The following is an 18,071-nucleotide window of genomic DNA, read 5'->3' as shown; positions in this document are numbered from 1 at the left end:
AAAAAAGCCTTACGTAAACAACGTAAAAAAATGCGCCGGCCGGATGTACGTTCTGAGAATCGGCGTATCTAGCTAATTTGCATACTCTACGCGGAAATCAACGGAAGCGCCACCTAGCGGCCAGCGTAAATATGCACCTAAGATCCGACGGCGTACTAAGACGTACGTCAGTCGGATCTAGCCCCCATTTAGGCGTATCTTGTTTTGTGGATACAAAACAAAGATACGCCGGAGCATCCTAGAAGTTACGCGGCGTATAAATAGATACGCCAACGTAACTTCTTTGTGGATCTGGCCCTAGGACTTTTGGTAGCCCTTGTTATTGGGTGGGGGGAAACTTAGACGCTAGGCACTATGTACGCAAGGTTTGTAAAAGATGACAGGTTCTCTCTAAAAACTTTCAGGCACTATTTTACCCTGTGATGAGAACAAAATGCCCTAATGAGAAGAAAAAGCAAAGCAGCATTGCTGCCAACCAGCATTGGCAAAAGAAAATTTTGGTCATCTTTGGTACATTGTACCTCAGCATCTTTTCTGGAGCATACCCGATACTTCAAACAGGTACAGTTGAGATGCTTTAGCTCCTTTAGTTCTGATGACATTTTCCATTCTGTGGGCTCACATAAGCCACTGCTCTTTCTCCTTGTTAAAATGTTCTGCCCATTTCCTTGTAAGAACAAGGTAGAGATCTGACTGGTTTGGCAGGTAGTCTAGATAGAGACGAGTTGCTGTTTTCTTTGGCACAGCTTTCTCAATTTGGGTTCCTTCATGCCACTCATTGAAGGACGTGATAGACACTATTTCTGGACGAACAGTGAGAGCAGCCTGTAGAGCAGTCTCATAATACTTTCCATTGACTCTATTCCTGGTGTTGTGGTTGTTCCACGGTCTGATGCTGGTGTCTATGTACCCAGGTCCAACACTTGGAATAAACATAAGATTGTTGGTGTCACAAAAACTTTTGATTGTTTTCCAGTTCTGATGCGATGAACCAAAAGAGAATCCATTGGAGGCGAAGTATGTGTAAATGCCATCAAAACCAGCTGTTAGGATATCATGCTTATGTCCTTCCTCTACCAACAAGCCAATGAAGACCGCATCATAGGCAGTGTTGCGAAGTGAATGGGAACCAGTCACAGTGAGCAAGTTCGCCCAGGACTCAGGTGGTGTCAGATAGGAATCATAAATGTAGAAAAGTGGAAGGCTTTTGCTGGTACTTGTTTTATATCTGTAAAACGCTGCATGGGATCCAAAACTAAGAAAGAACAAAAGATAACCAAGTTAGCCAATCAGAAAAAATCTTAGTCAAGGTAGTTACTGTAATGCAGGGGTGCCCCAACTTTTGAAGCGCAAGGGCCACTTAAAGCGGGAGTTCACCCGAATTTTTTTTTTTTAACATTAGATTGATGCTCGTTTTGTCAAGGGGAATCGGGTAGTTTTTTTAAAAACGATGCAGTACTTACCGTTTTAGAGAGCGATCTTCTCCGCCGCTTCCAGGTATGGTCTTCGGGACTGGGCGTTCCTATTTGATTGACAGTCTTCCGACGGTCGCATCTATCGTGTCACGATTAGCCGAAAGAAGCCGTTCGGCTACTTTCGGAAAATTGTGACGCGATAGATGCGACCATCGGAAGCCTGTCGGAAGACTGTCAATCAAATAGGAACGCCCAGTCCTGCAGCCCATACCCGGAAGCCGCGGAGAAGATTGCTCTCTAAAACGGTAAGTACTGCTTCGATTTTAAAAAAACTACCCGATTCCCCTTGACAAAATGAGCATCTATCTAATGTTAAAAATTAACATTTCCGGGTGAACCTCCACTTTAGGCAACCTGGTAACTGGTCGTGGGTCACAATGAGCGGAGAGGGCCGATGGCAGGACCGTGTATATGCAGAGCGGACACAGTCCACTTTACTCTTTTTTTCCCCCCCGGATTGGATTGAAGGTAGAACACAAGTTGGTTTACATCTGCCACTCAGAGGTAAATGGAGGGTTCAATTGGGTCAGACTGATAATGTGAAAGGGACCCGTGGCTGCTTTCACACTGATGTGCTGTGGTTTACCCGCACCCAGTGTACCCTTGGCTTTTCTGTACTTTGCAATAGACTTCTATTATATTCTGCAGGTTTGGTGCACTTTTAGAAAGCTCAACAAACTCGCAGGTAATAACAGAAGTCTATGGCTCAGTGCAGGTAACCCGCAGGTGCACTGCTCTGGACCTGCGGATCAGTTTGAAAGCAGCCCAGTAACCACTGCAGAACAGATATGCCCATACATACACTGTGATTTTAGTAATAAAACTGACCTTTAATAACAGTATTCTATTCTATTCCATCCCAGAGCAGGAGGTTGCGGGCCACATCAGAGGGCTCCGTGTGCCACATGTGGCCCCCGAGCCATTGGTTGGGCACCCCTGCTGTAATGTCTCCATTCATATCTTTGAAAAGGCCATCCACTATTGGAGCATATAATTTACTACCCTACTATATGAAGGAATGGAGATTGTGGTGCACATGCACAACAGAAGCAGTGCGCAGCTGGAGAACTTTTGAAGCAGTGACTGTGCAAGGCCCAGCAGGCCATACAGAGAATATCTCAAACGACCGGGAAGAGATAAAACAAACAGCAATTCACACCAGAACACATTGTCACCAATTGATATGTATTACATTTAACAGCCCATTCACAGGAAAGCCACATACCTTAACAAATGACAATATGTGGCAGGTTCAGTTTTCCCTAATTTGACACAGATGGCAAAAAAAAACATTGGTTTTAAACCTCCCCAACTCTATTCAAAATTAACAAAATAGGCTTTTGATAAACATTAGGATTACAGAATCATATCTGGCTTCCTAACTTCATAACAGATCCCTAAAAATAAAACATTGCAGTGCTGGCCCCGTGTTTGCTGCTCACTATTGTCACCTGGAAACATAAAAGCCCAGCTTCTGTATTTAGAGTATAAGCGCTTCTCTCCAAGAGACGTTCACGGAACCCTCCCTGCCCTGCACATCCATATGACAGCAGAGGAGGGGGCAGGGGGTATACATCCCTGAACTCTGCACTTGGTACATAGCGCACTCCTGAACCCTGCACTCTGTATGTAAAACACTACTGAAGTCTGCACTATGTACATAGCGCTCTCCTTAAAGCGGAGTTCCACACAAAAATGGAACTTCCACTCTAAGTGACCCCCTGACATGCCACATTTGGCATGTCATTTTTTGGGGGGGGGGGGGGCACCGGAAGGAAGTTCACCTCTCCCCCCTCCCTCCCTGCAATGTTCTGGGACACGTCACAGGTCCCAGAAGATTGCCCGGCCAATCACAGCATAGCTCATACCACACTCTGCACTTTGTACATGCCACACTCCTGAACTCTGCACTCTGTACATAGTGCACTTCCAAAGTCTGCACTCTGTACGTAATGTACTCCTGAACCCTGCACTCTGTACATACTGTACTCCTGAACTCTGCACTCTGTACGTACTGCACTCCTAAACCCTGCACTCTGTACATACCGTACTCCTGAACTCTACACTCTGCACGTACCGTACTCCAGAACCCTGCACTCTGCACGTTTCGCTCTCCTGAACCCTGCACGTACCGCACTCCTGAACTCTGCATTTTGCACGTACCGCACTCCTGAACCCTGCACTCTGTACATACTGTACTCCTGAACTCTGCACTCTGTACGTACTGCACTCCTGAACTCTGCACTCTGTACGTACTGTACTCCTGAACCCTGCATTCTGTACGTACCGCACTCCTGAACTCTGCACTCTGTACGTACTGTACTCCTGAACCCTGCATTCTGTAAGTACCGCACTCCTGAACTCTGCACTCTGTACGCACTGTACTCCTGAACCCTGCACTCTGTACATAACACCCTCCTGGTATTTAACAATGCCCTTTTTGACGCTCCTACTTACTGTGCAATTTGGCCACACCCACTATTTGATTCAGCATGGGGGGGCATGGTTGAGTTCCAACACTTATTCTCTGAGAAAAAAAGCCCTGCTAATAATTATTACAGTATAATAATACTAAACCATGATAATCTCTTCATTAAGTTAGAAATATAACATGACTCTCCTATACATATTTATCTTACACATATTTTACCACTCCACTATCTTCAAAAATAACTGTATCATAGCTCTATTTATTAGAAAGAAATTTGACAGGTTTTCTATAGAATCCATTAAAACAAATTGGGTGTAGCAGAAAAAATTTTTTTTTCAGTGCAGCTTGGAAAATAAAAAGAGACTGTAGTTGGCTGATATGGTATCACCAGCACCTGTACTTTTCTTAATTTCTCAGCATCCCCAACAACAACAAAAATAAAACTCTTCTCGAAATCTCCCTTCCTGCCCCTGTTAGGGAATGCCCTTAGCCTTTCTTCTAAAGTTACCACTCCCATAGAATAGCCCCTCTTCTCTCTAGAGTTCTCGAACACGCCCGGATTTTGTGAGAAAAATAGTCAGATGGGCTTTTTTTCTAGGAAAGTCCGGCTGTGTGTAGCCTCCATCGTTTTTTTTTCTTCGGAAGTCCGACAGACCTTAGATAGAGAACCTGTTCTCTTTCTTTCCATCGGACTTCCGACGGACTCACGGCAGACTTTTGCACTTTCAAAAGTCCGACAAGTGTACAAAGCATTAGAACCACTTTTTTCTCTAACTGAATCAATACCAGAAACATCATGACACCTCACCTCTGAAGGACAACAAAGCCATAGGCTGTAAATGTAACTAATCCTCAAAAGGGTTAAAAAACTGTAACTTAACATTTTTGGAGGTATATCTTCAATATAAAAAATAATATACAAAATAAACAGACTTACTTGTCAATTATGTATTTAATGTTATCATGAAGTGTACGATCATCACGTCCTTTATAAGGCTGAATGTGAAATGCTACCTGAAAAAAGGAGGAGATCACATAAAGAACATTTTTATGTTATACACTATTACGATTATAGAATTTTTCTTAATAAATATAAGAAGAACTCCTAGTGGGAGAAATATCAGGATTGCCACTAATTTTCTAACCCAGAACAAGCATTAAAGTTTTTGAAGGAACTTAGGAGGTAGGTTGTTCCAAACATAACCACAGATCTTCTGTGGATGTAGGCTGTCTGAAATTATGGTTGCCACCTTTTCTTCAAGCCAAACACTTTAGCGGCGCACGGCATGGCACCCCAACCACGGTGTGATTTTGCCGCGATTGTCACCTGACAAATCAAAGCAAAATCACGTAAACAGAATTGTGGGATGCCTGTCACCCAAAATAAGTTTTGCTTCACGATTGGGTTACCATAATCCCCATCCCCTCCTATTACAAATCTTCTTCCCCTACCAGCACAAATTTTTCTCCCTCCAATACCCCATTACAGCCGACAGGGGTTACCACAGGGCCCAAGCACACAGGGGGCCCCGGACAGCAGGGGGATCGTAGCGGTGGGCGTGGGGGGCAATTACAGAGGAGGGGGGGGGGAACAATTACAGAGATGAGGCAAATAGGGATAGGGGGTGGAGGGGGGTGAAAATACAGATGAGGGGGGCAATTACAGAGGAGGGGGGCAAAACATAAGGGAGAGAGAGGTGATAGGCAGCTGCTGGTGCAGAAGTTTTTAATAAAATAAATGTTTAAAAACAATCCACTCATTGTATATGTCAGTCTGTGAACTCCGCCCTCCAATCCACACTGCTGTTTCACTGAATTGCTGGAGGAAACAGGGAGCCGCGGTAAACTCATGTGAACTATCAGCTTCTGATGATGGAGGCGTGGTTAAGCCTCCAGAATGCTCTGATTGGTCACAGCGTCACAGGCTGACAGCTCAAAGCAGTTTCCCCGCGGCTCTGTATCCTTGGCTTCCTCCAGCGATTCAGTGAAACAGCAACGTGGATCGGGAGAATGGGACAGCCGACTTCACAGACTGACATACCTACAGCTCTAACATGGAGAGTGAGTGGATTGTTTTTAACCACTTCCATACCGGGGCTATTCTGTCACTTCTCTCCTACATGTAAAAATCATAATTTTTTTGCTAGAAAATTACTCTCACACGGTATTTGCGCAATAATTTTTCAAACGCCTTTAAAAAAAAACAGTTTCTTGAATTAAAAAATAACAAAATAGCCCAATTTTTTTGTATAATGTGAAAGATGATGTACCTAACATGTCACGCTTTAAAATTGCGCACACTCATGGAATGGAGCCAAACTTCAGTACTTAAAAATCTCCATAGGCGATGTTTTTTTTTGTTTTTTTTTTACAGGTTACCAGTTTAGAGTTACAGAGGAGGTCTGGTGCTAGAGTTGTTGTACACGCTCTACCGCACGCGGCGATACCTCACATGTGTGGTTTGAACGGCGTTTACATATGTGGGCGGGACTTTCGTGTGTGTTAGCTTCTGAGGACAGGGGCTTTAAAAAAAAAAAATGATCACTTTTAATTCTATTACAAGGAATGTAAACCATCCCTTGTAATATGAATAGTTAGTGACAGGTCCTCTTTATGGAGAGATGCGGCACAGCATCCTAAACCCGTACTGTTCGGGTCAAAACCAGACCGGTGGCAACCCTATCTCAAATCCTTTTGTCTCTTCATGTAATTCCAGACAGACTTGATGATGTTGAAATCAGGGCTCTGTGGGGGCTAAACCATCACTTCCAGGACTTCTTGTGTTTTACACTGTAGGCATTGGCTGTATGTAAAATACATTTGGGGCCAATCACACGCCTCCCTGTTCATATGGCATGATGGCTAAGTATCTGTCTGTATTTCTCAGGTAGGAGGACCCCACTAATCCTGACTAAATCTCCAACTCCATTTGCAGAAATGCAGCTCTCCACCATGCTTCACTGTTGCATGCAGACACTCATTGTACCGCTCTCCAGCCCTTCCGCAATTGAGTTGCCTTCTGCTGCAGCCCAATATTTCAAATTTGGCTCATTAGTCCAGAGCACCTGCTGCCATTTTCTGCATCCCAGTTATGATGTTATCATGCATATTTGAGTTGCTTATCCTCATTTCCACATTGGAAATATGCCTTTTTGGCCACAATTCTTCCATGATCACTTCTGGCTAGACTTCTTCGAGACTCTTGGGTCCCACTAGTTTCCGCCATATCTGTGCTGATGGCACTACTGGACATCTTCTGATGACAGAGTGAAGTAAGCATGATGTTTCTTTCATTTGCTGCTTTCAGTTTCCTTGGCCGACCACTGCGTCTATGGTCCTTAAAGCGGTGGTTCACCCTCAATAACAACATTATAGCATTAAATTAAGCATAGTAGCGCGAGCTACAGTATGCCTTTATTTTATTTTTTTGCCCCGTACTCACTGTTTAATCCTATAGTGAAGATTCAGACGCCCCTCGGGGAATTGGCGTTCCTATCCAGAGGGAAGATGATTGACGGCCGGCTATGGCACGTCACGCTCCCCGAAGATAGCCGGAGTAGGTCTCGGCTCTTCACGGCGCTATACGGCGCCTGCGCACAGACTAGGCGCAGGCGCCGTGAAGAGCCAAGTCCTATTTCGGCTATTTCTGGAGAAGCGTGACGCGCCAGAGCCGGCCGTCAATCATCTTCCCTCTGGATAGGAACGCCCATTCCCCGCGGGGAGTCTGAATCTTCACTATAGGATTAAACAGTGAGTACGGGGCAAAAAAATTAAAATAAAGGCATACTGTAGCTCGCGCTACTATGCTTAATTTAATGCTAGAATTTTTTTTTTTTTATAGGGTGAACCCCCTCTTTAACGTAGCCTGTTTCTTTGTGCTTCTTCGAAAGAGCTTGAAACCCCAATCTGCTTTGACATCTTTGCGTAGGAGAGACCTTGCTGATGTAGTATAACTTGTGTCTTGTTGCTGTGCTTAATCTTGGTATAGTGTATGACCTGTGACAAAAAAATGTCTTCCACAACCTCACCTTGGTAGCAGAGTTTGATTGTTCCTCACCCGGTTTTAAGACTCCTACATGGCTGTTCTGGTTTATTTAATGATGGTGTTTCAACATACACATGAAATTGATGATCATTAGCACTTGCTTGGTATAATTTTGTGCAAGTGTTTACTTTACAGCATTTCTTCACACCTGCCTAAAATGTTATTACAGTACTGTATCTTTGGGTTAAAATTACTGAAGGCCCCAAATAATAATAACATTAATGACAGTTACGGTACCTTTATGTTGTATCTGTGGGCAGCTTCCAGAACCAGAGGCACCAGGTTTTCCACTGACTCGCCATTTTCATCTGCTGTTCCAGGTGGATACCAAGACAGTACCAATACTCCTACAAGAAATATAGAATTGTAGAATAGATATAGTTAAAGAACTACTGTTATATATCAAGGGTGAAATCATTCAGACCCAAAGTGATGAACTCTGGAATATTCGAATGTCATAGTTACGCTGGATAATAGCTCTGATAAAACTCTTGATTCAGACAGTTTTTTTTCAAAATTTTACCTCAGATTCTTACAAACAGGCAATATGTCCCATAAAAATACTAATAACTATTAACCAGTGGTACATGATGAAAATGTATAAGCTATCCCATGGCAAGGAAATATGTCCTTGAAGTGGTTGTAAAGGTTGAAGGTATTTTACCTTAATGCATTCTATGCATAAAAACAAAAAACCTTTTGTGTGCAGCAGCCCCCCTCAGCCCCCCTAATACTTATCTGAGCCCCATCTCGATCCAGCGATGTTGCACAAGAGACTCAGCAGGCGATAAGCCAGTAATGAGAGAGAGGGGCGGGGCTGGGCTACGGCTCTGTGTCTGAATGAACACACAGAGCAGCAGCTCGGCTCAGGTGCCCCCATAGCAAGCTGTTTCTGTGGGGACACTGGGCAGGGGAGAGGGGAAAGAAGGGCAGACGAGGGATCCGAGAGGAAGAGGATCAGGCTGCTCTGTGCAACACCACTGCACAGAGCAGGTAAGTATAACATGTTTGTTATTTTTAAATGATAAAAACCAAGACTTTACTATCACTTTAATATATGGGGGGTTTACTAAAGGCAAATGGACTATTCACTTTCAAAGGGAAGTTGTACTTTGCAAGGGGAATTTCCCCAGAGCTCAGTGAATACCCAATTGTGAAAGAGTACCCAATTGTGTGCAAGTAAAATAAAAAAAATGAATTTTTGCTTGCATGTGATTGGATGATGGAAATCAGCAGCAGAGCTTCACCTCATTCCCTAAGCTCTGGGAAAAAATCCATTGCAAAATGCAACTTCCCTTGCAAAGGGAACAGTCTTTTTGCCTTTAGTAAATCAACCTCAAGGTGTGCATACATTATATACTGCTCAAAAAACAGTATAGCATCAAGTCAATTAAACTCCTGGGATATTGATCTGGTCAGTTAAGTAGCAGAGGCAGTTGTTAATAAGTTTTAGCTGCTTTGGTGGTAATGAAACTAACAACAGGTGCACTAGATGGGCAACAATGAGACGACCTCCAAAACAGGAATGGTTTTACAGGTGGAGGCCACTGACATTTTTATTCCCTACTCATCTTTTCTGACTGTTTTTCACTAGTTTTGCATTTGGCTAGGGTCAGTGTCATTACTGGTAGCACAAGGTGATACCTGGACCCTATAGAGGTTGCACAAGCAGTCCAACTCCTCAAGATTGGCACATCAATACGTACCATTGCCGGTAGGTGTTCTATGTCTCCCAGAGAACATGGAGGAGATTCCAAGAGACAGGCAGGTACTCTAGGAGAGCTGGACAGAGCCGTAGAAGCTCCTTAACCCATCAGCAGGACCGGTATCTGCTCCTTTGTGTAAGGAGGAACAGGATGAACACTGCCAGAGCCCTACAAAATGATCCCCAGCAAGCCACTGTGTGAATGTCTCTGTCCAAATAATCAGAAACAGATTTCATGGGTTTGACCTGAGGGCTCAACGTCTCTCGTAGGCCCTGTGCTCACTGCCCGGCACTGTGGAGCTTATGTGCGTTTCACAGATGAGAGCAGGTTCACCCTGAGCATATGTGACAGACGTGAAAGGGTCTGGAGGAGCCACAGAGAACTTTATGCTGCCTGCAATATCGTTCAGCATGGTCTGTTTGGTGGTGGGTCAGTGATGGTCTTGGGAGGTATATCCATGAAGGGATGCACAGACCTCTACAGGCTACACAATGGCACCCTGACTGCCATTAGGTATGGAGATGAAATCCTTGGACCCATTGTCAGACCCTACGCTGGTGCAGTTGGTCCTGGGTTCCTTCTGGAGCATGACAATGCCCGGCTTCATGTTGTAAGAGTATGCAGCCAGTTCCTGGAGGATAAAGGAATTGATACCATTGAATGGCCCCCACGCTTGCCTGACCTAAATCCAATTGAATACCTCTGGGTCATTATGTTTCGGTCCATCCAACGCCGCCAGGATGCACCTCAGTCTGTTCAGGAGCTCAGTGATACCCTGGTCCAGATCTGGGAGGAAATATCCCAGGACATCATCCGTCTTCTCATTGGGAGCATGCCCAATGTTGTCAGGCATCCATACAAGCACATGGGGGCCATACAAACTACTGAGTATAATTTTGAGTTGCTGCGATGAAATGGCAATTCAGCAAAATAGACTAGGCTGCTGCATCATTTTTTTATTTAGATTTTCTGGGTTTCTTTAAATTCAGCCCTCGGTAGGTTGATTTTAATTTCCATCAAACGATGTGGCATCCTTATGTTCCTAACACATTACACAGTCCATATCAGTATAGATATCCAGCATGATACTGGCTAATGAGGTAGCCCATAATAGTGATTGGCCAATAGGAATATATGGGGGAGGGGGCAGCCTCTGACATTGCCAAGAAGTGTCAAACTTGGCCTGATCAGAACTGTCTGAACTCAAATGCTGGAAGTGTGTGATGCCATGCCAGCCAGCAGCTTGTTTTTTTTTTGATAAAGTGACAAACTCACTTCAGCGACCGTCCGCCCACCCACAATGTATTGTGGATGGGCGGCTGCTGTAGGCAATGCGATGTACCTGTACGTTGCTGCCTATTTCCGGGTTTCAGGGACGCACATGCCCAGCACTTGCTGTGATTGCACACAGAGGAAGAATGTCAGCAAGTCCTACTTAATGATTCACAGCGGGACCTGTTGATCGGTTGTGTGCAATCACAGCCCAGAGCTCTGTGTTGAAAAAACAACACAGAGCTCTGTACACAGGGAGCGATCTGCAGAGCAGGGCTGAGAAACTGAAAGAACTCTTAGTAAAAGCAGCACACTGCACACACATTGTTAGGCATATATTTAACTCCTTGATCAACCTAGATGTTAACCCCTTCCCAGCCTGTGTCATTAGTACAGTGACAGTATTATCACTGATCACTGTATTAATGTCACTGGTGATGTTAGTAGCTGTTAGTCAGTTCCCCTAGCGTCAGTTTCAGATTGCCCACCACACTATCGCAGTCCCATTATAAGTCATTGATTGCTGCCACTAGTAGTATAAAAAAATACAAATTACAGTGTATATATACCAGGATTTGTAGGCGTGGTAACTTTGGCCAAAATTTATGAGGAAATTAGATTTTTACAAATTTTTTATTAGATCTGTTTTTTTTAGCAGAGAGTAAAATATGTTGTTGTTTTTTTCAAAATTTTCAGTCTTTTTTTATTTACCGTATTTATCGGCGTATAACACACACAGGTGTATAACATGCCCCCCAACTTTAAGAGGGAAGTTTCAGGAAAAAAAACTTCCACAGCCCCCTGCGTATAACACGCAGGCACAGTTTACCCTCTATTTTCAGGGTAAAAAAGTGAGTGTCATATGCCAATAAATACAGTATATCACAAAAAAATAAACAGTGGTGATCAAATAAAATTATATAAATTTTGTTTGGGTACAGCATTGCATGACTGTAGTTAAATTAGCGCAGTGCGGAATAGCATACAATTACCTGGTCATGAAGGGGTAAAACCTTCCTGAGCTGAAGTGGGGTTTTCTGTCTTCCCCCAACATGAAAACACTGCACCCGGGGTTACTTCGCCACCCACCTCACCCCTTCCCGACCCTTAATTTTATTATGCAGTTTTCTCCAACTGTCCATGAAGTTATATCAGCAGTCAAGTTGTTTCTGATATCATTAAAACAGGCTCCCAAAATGTTTGGTAGATGAAACAAAAGACAATCAAAATACTTTCTTACCTATAGCAGCGGCTCTGAGCTGTCGCATATGTTCTTCTAGGACCTCTGGGTCTTTGGAACTGTATGGTCCTAATTCAGGGTAGAAGCTAGAACCAATGTCTTCTGGAGGGCTGTGCCTACCTTTAGGATAACTGGCCGATATTTTAGGATCCCAGTGAGGAACCATTACGTGATCCCAGTGGATATAATTATTATCAAACTTCGGGTTTCCATACCACATGTAGTAGAAAACATGCAGATCATAGTAGACTTTTGTTTGGTCTACTGCATTTGCGGTACCTTGTGGTTGAGAAATAACTTCATTAGAAACAGAGCGTCTTTCAGACTGTTCGCCAAAAGGCATTAGTTCTAGACCAGGTGCAAGGTCAGAAAAGCCATCAGTGGGTTTCAAAGTTCGCAAGCCCATCATTGTTCCAAATATGAAAAGCATGAATAGGAAAAGTGCAATGCATGCCTTTCTTCGAAGCCTTGCCATCTTCTTGATAGTATTATCGTACTCTATATGAATATTCCCATTTGGTCAGACCTGGAAGGAAAAGAGATAAAGAAATTACTTGATATCAATGATATAATATTTATAAGTTAATGATATTTAATTAGCTTTATAATGTTTTGAACATGAATTACATATGGCTGATGTAAGCTTATAGGGCCAGATTCAGGTACAATTGCGCCCGTGTAACGTAAGCCGTTTACGTTACACCGCCGCAAGTTTTCAGTTTTAGTGCCTGATCCACAAAGCACTTACCTGGAAACTTGCGGCGGTGTATCGTTAATACGTCCGGCGCAAGGCGGTCCAAATCGAATGGGCGGGTACCATTTAAATTAGGCGCGCTCCCGCACCGGACCTACTGCGCATGCTCCGTTTCGAAATTCCCGCCGTGCTTTGCGCGAACTGACGTTATTTTTGCAATCGACGACGTGCGTAGCGTACTTCCGTATTCCCGGACGTGTTACGCAAACGACGTGAAATTTAAAATTTCGACGCGGGAACGACGGCCATACTTTAGACAGCAATACGTTTGCTGTCTAAAGTTAAGGCACCCAAAACGACGACTAACTTTGCGACGGGAAACTAGACTAGCGGCGACGTAGCGAACGCGAAAAACCGTTGTGGATCGCCGTAACTCCTAATTTGCATACCCGACGCTGGTTTACGACGCAAACTCCCCCCAGCGGCGGCCGCGGTACTACATCCTAAGATCCGAGAGTGTAAAACAATTACACCTGTCGGATCTGTCGGGATATCTATGCGTAACTGATTCTATGAATCAGTCGCCTAGATACTCTGAGAGATACGCACGGAGTATCCGAGATACTCCGTCATATCTCCTTTGTGAATCTGGGCCATAGTGACCCACACTATACCAAAGTCTCAGAAAAAAGGCATATCCCTAAAATAAGACTGTATATACCTTTTCTGCCACACTGTTGAATGCTTTGATCCAGAGAAATGGCCCCCCAAAGTCCACAGGAAAACCGACACTAAAGCCCTGTACACACGATCGGATATCTGATGGAATCTAATCCGATGGATTTTTCCGTCGGATATCCGATGAAGCTGACTTTCATCAGTCTTGCCTACACACCATCGGTCAAAAATCCGACCGTGTCCAAACGCGGTGACGTAAAACACTACGTCATGCTCAGAAAAATGAAGTTCAATGCTTCCGAGCATGCGTCAACTTGATTCTGAGCTTGCATGGATTTTTGACCGATGGACTTCCACAGACGATCGTTTTTTTCTATTGTTTTTTTATCCATAGGAAATTTTTAAAACATGTTCTATTTTTTTTTTCACCGATGGATAACAAACCAATGGGGCCCACACACGATCGGTTTGTCCGTAGAAAACGTTCCATCGGTCCGTTTTCATCAGACAAACCGATCGTGTGTACAGGGCTTAACACCAGTGTTGATCTTCTAGGTCCCCCCAAGTTCATGCTGGTTTGTCCAGCTGTTGTCCATGTTACTACAGGACTCGTTGGTAACTTGGAGGTCAGCAGGGGAAACTAGTTAAAGCTGCGGGGGACTCAGGAGGTCAACGGTCCTGAAAGTCTGCATTTCCTTGTGGACTTTGGGGGACCTTTTCCCAGCGTTGGAGAGGCATTCAGCAAGTGCAGGTGGCAAGAAAAGTACACTAAGGCCTCTTTCACATGGGGCGGATCAGTAATGATCCGCCCCGTGCACCTCCGCTTGCTCGGCGGGGATCGCTCCGCTGATCCCCGCTGAGTCGGCGGATGACAGGGCGGTCCCCGCACACTGTGCAGGGACCACCCTGTCTTTTCTCCGATCCCCCCGTGTTCATCCGATCCACCAGATGGATGGAAAAGTAGGTTTTTCCTCCGTCACACTTTGGCGGATCGGAGCGGGGCGGATGTCAGCGGGCATGTCACTGCTGACATCCGCGGCTCCATAGAGGAGCACGGAGCGCCCATTCAGGTCCGCAAAAAAAACTGACAGGCGGACCTGTACGGGCGCTCCGTGTGAAAGAGCCCTTAGTATGTGCATTCATCTTTTAAAGCAATGCCTTTCCTCTCACATTTGGTATAGTAACAGGGTCACTTTAAGGGAGTATTTTGACCACAGAAGTAATAGCAAATGGCTTTGTTTAACAGCAGTAAAGTTATTATAGGGAAACCTGTTCTAAGGCAAATACAAAGCCTGCCATTGCTAAACTCTTTCAGATAATGCTAAATACCTGGCTCTGTCTGGATTCAGTACTTTGAGACACCGACCTGGAACAAGCATGCAGCTAAAGTCATAAAGAAATCAGAACTCCTGATATACATACTAGTTGCAATTTTATAATGTATAAAGTACCAAAGCCGTAATTTGTAACAGCATGACCGTCAGAGAGCTAAAGTACTCAGTAGGCGAGCTCGGCAAGCTTTCATAACACACTGTAGGTTTCCTTTAAAAAATAATTTACTTCTGCTATATGTATTTTCGATGGTAGATCTAATAGTTCTAATATATAGTGTATGTTACCATTTCTTTTTTGAGTGTTATGTATTTATCTTTTCACACTTACTTTCCCACACAGAAAGCATAAGCTAGCAATTTTCAGAAGCAGAAATGGAAAGCCATTTAGATATTCGTTATAGTGTGACAACTAATACTCGAGCTCTAGTAAGGGCGACCTTTCCCAAATTATAGGAGACCATTAAAGAATGCATTAGGTCAGAGACTGCTCAACTACCGAGGATTTTCAAGCTTACCGGTGTGATGCAACCTATTTTTTTAAATTATTTGAAATGTATTTAAATTTATTTTTAGGCCTGATTAATATTTTTGGTAGGGAACCTACAAAATCTTATATTTAAGGAATTGTATTAACTTTTGGGTCCATCTACATAACAGTATATAGAAAACAGAAAATTCCGTGCTATCAATAGTAAGCAGCTCACACTACCAATGGACAATGGTGGAATACAAAACAAACATAAAAAAAGTGTAGCGCATAAAGTTAATATTAATAGATCACCCAATGAAACATCAAACACATAGTGAAAAAATTATGATGACAATATATCAACCAAAAAAACGATGTATATGTATAGACACTGGATGGTGTATATATAAAATCTAAATAAATGTATGTGAAAAAAAAGTCCAATGTGATGAAAATTGGTGATAATGGTCCCAATGCCTCGGATTGAAGTGCAGTAAAGAAATCCACCACCGATCATTTAAAGGAAGGCTTACCAGAGATACTGTACCCTAATGGAGTAACGGTAAAGCAGGGTATAAACCAATCTCAGGCCTGGATCATCGGCTACAATTCTCACGGAGACGTCTCACACGTCAATCAGAGAGGAACCCAGGGATTGAATCAGAAATAAGGTTGATTATAAAAAGGTGATCAGTAATAGTGCACTATTTGATGCGAAACGCGTTGGGAGACTCCACCGCTGCCACTTTGTACATTTGAAAGTGCTGGCCACCTTTTATAATCTACCTTTTTCCTGATTCGATCCCTGGGTTCCTCTCTGATTGACGTGTGAGATGTCTCAGTGAGAATTGCAGCCGATGATCCAGGCCTGAGAGTGGTTTATACCCTTCTTTACTGACCCTCTGGTCATATGTACATAACAGTATATATCAGCTTGCTACAAAATTAAATAACAAGACAGGTAAGGATTATTACCATCCATCAGTTGCACCTGGAGACTGGCTAAACCAAAGGTGTAAAATGGGTTATAGGGTGGTTTTGGGTAGAAATGCTCAGAACAGCAATGCAGTTCCATTTAGTTATGTTTATTTTATGACGAGAACAGCAGGGGGCATTTAAATACTGATTTAACAGTCTAATACTATAACAATTAATTAAAAAATAGGGTTGAGAAAAAGTTTACCACATGAGTTTTTCTTTCTTTGACAGAAACAAAAATATCTTAAATGGGGTATTAAAATAAATATAAGAATACACAGTATATTTCAAGTCAAAAGTGAACACATTGTGGGGGATACAGTATATACTAAAACTGTAAAACTGGAGCACAGAAAATCTGGTGCAGCTCTGCATAAAAACCAATCAGCCTCTAGATAATTTTTTCATCTTTCTGTCTATTAAATCTTCTGTCCTTGTTGTTTTAATTTTGGATAGTAAAACATTTTTTTTTCTACCAGTAAAAATACCTTATACAGCCCACTTCCTGTTTCATGTCTGATAAAAAGCCTAGGCTTATGACATCATGCACAGCTCGCTCTCTCACTCTTGTGAGAGTTTGCCAGGAATGGAACGGGATGAGTCATAAAAGAGCCAATGAGAGCTGCGGAGCTGAAGGTGTGTCTGTGTAAATCCAGGAAGTGAACAGGCAGCAGCTTCAGCTGCCAACAGTTAAAATGGCTGCAGCCAGACTCAGTGGAGGGAGATCTCTGCAGCATATTTGGCAAGTACAGAATCACAGTATATATAAAATGATATGCAAAGTAGTTGGAGGAAAGCGTCAGAATGGCAAAGATGTTTGTATTACAAATTATGTGAGCAAACTGCAGTTCCTCTTTAACCACTTGGGATCCGCCTGCCGTCAATTGACGGCTACAGTGCGGATCCCAATCTCCAAACTGCCGTCAATTGACGTCCGCCCCTTAGGGCGGTCCCCGCGTGCGCTCCAGAGCGCGCTGCGGGGAAAATCTGTGTTGGCCGTGTCCCTCGGACACAGCCAATTACAGATCGCCGCGAACGGCCAATCAGAGTGGCCGTTCGCGAGGCGATCTGTGCGGCCAATGAGAGAGGATCTCATATGTAAACATATGAGATCATCTCTCATTGCCGTTTTACACAGAGGCAGCGGTGCTGTCTCTGGAGAGGAGACGGATCTGTGTCTCTTGTACATAGAGACACAGATCGGTCACCCCCCCAGTCACCCCCCCTCCACCTACAGTTAGAACACTAAGCAGGGATACATTTAACCCCTTCCTCACCCCCTAGTGTTAACCCCTTCAATGCCAGTCACATTTATACTGTAATTAGTGCATATTTATAGCACTGATCGCAGTATAAATGTGAATGGCGCCAAAAATGTGTCCGATGTGTCCGCCATAACGTCGCAGTCCCATTAAAAATCGCCGCCATTTCTAGTAAAAAAAAATAATTAAAAAAAAATAATTCTGTCCCCTATTTTGTAAGCGCTATAACTTTTGCGCAAACCAGTCGCTTATTGCGATTTTTTTTTTTTTTTTTACCAAAAATATGTAGAAGAATACGTATCGGCCTAAACTGAGAAAAAAAAATGTTTTTTTTTTTTTTAAATTGGGATATTTATTATAGCAAGAAGTAAAAAATATTGTATTTTTTTCAAAATTGTCTCACTTTTTTGTTTATAGCGCAAAAAATAAAAACCGCACAGGCGATCAAATACCACCAAAAGAAAGCTCTACTTGTGGGGAAAAAAGG

At 43.4% G+C, this 18,071-nt stretch overlaps 1 protein-coding gene across 1 annotated transcript in view; it reads right to left on the bottom strand.

The window, feature by feature from the left end:
• Positions 1–226: 226 nt before the first annotated feature.
• The window catches only part of MANEAL (mannosidase endo-alpha like), a 53,605-nt gene continuing 35,760 nt past the window's right edge, over positions 227–18,071 (bottom strand). Inside the window, exons 2-5 of the mRNA XM_040337202.1 lie at positions 12,170–12,695; positions 8,189–8,298; positions 4,844–4,920; positions 227–1,255 (exon numbers count right to left, since the gene is read on the bottom strand). Coding sequence (XP_040193136.1) covers positions 619–1,255; positions 4,844–4,920; positions 8,189–8,298; positions 12,170–12,644 — 1,299 coding nt within the window. The 5' untranslated portion in view covers positions 12,645–12,695 and the 3' untranslated portion in view covers positions 227–618. The remainder of the gene's footprint in view (positions 1,256–4,843; positions 4,921–8,188; positions 8,299–12,169; positions 12,696–18,071) is intronic.

Source organism: Rana temporaria, chromosome 2 (genome assembly GCF_905171775.1).
Source record: "Rana temporaria chromosome 2, aRanTem1.1, whole genome shotgun sequence".
NCBI classification, from domain to species: Eukaryota; Metazoa; Chordata; class Amphibia; order Anura; family Ranidae; genus Rana; species Rana temporaria.
Note: the sequence above shows the minus strand (reverse complement) of the source record. Positions and strands in the feature narration are given on the sequence as shown.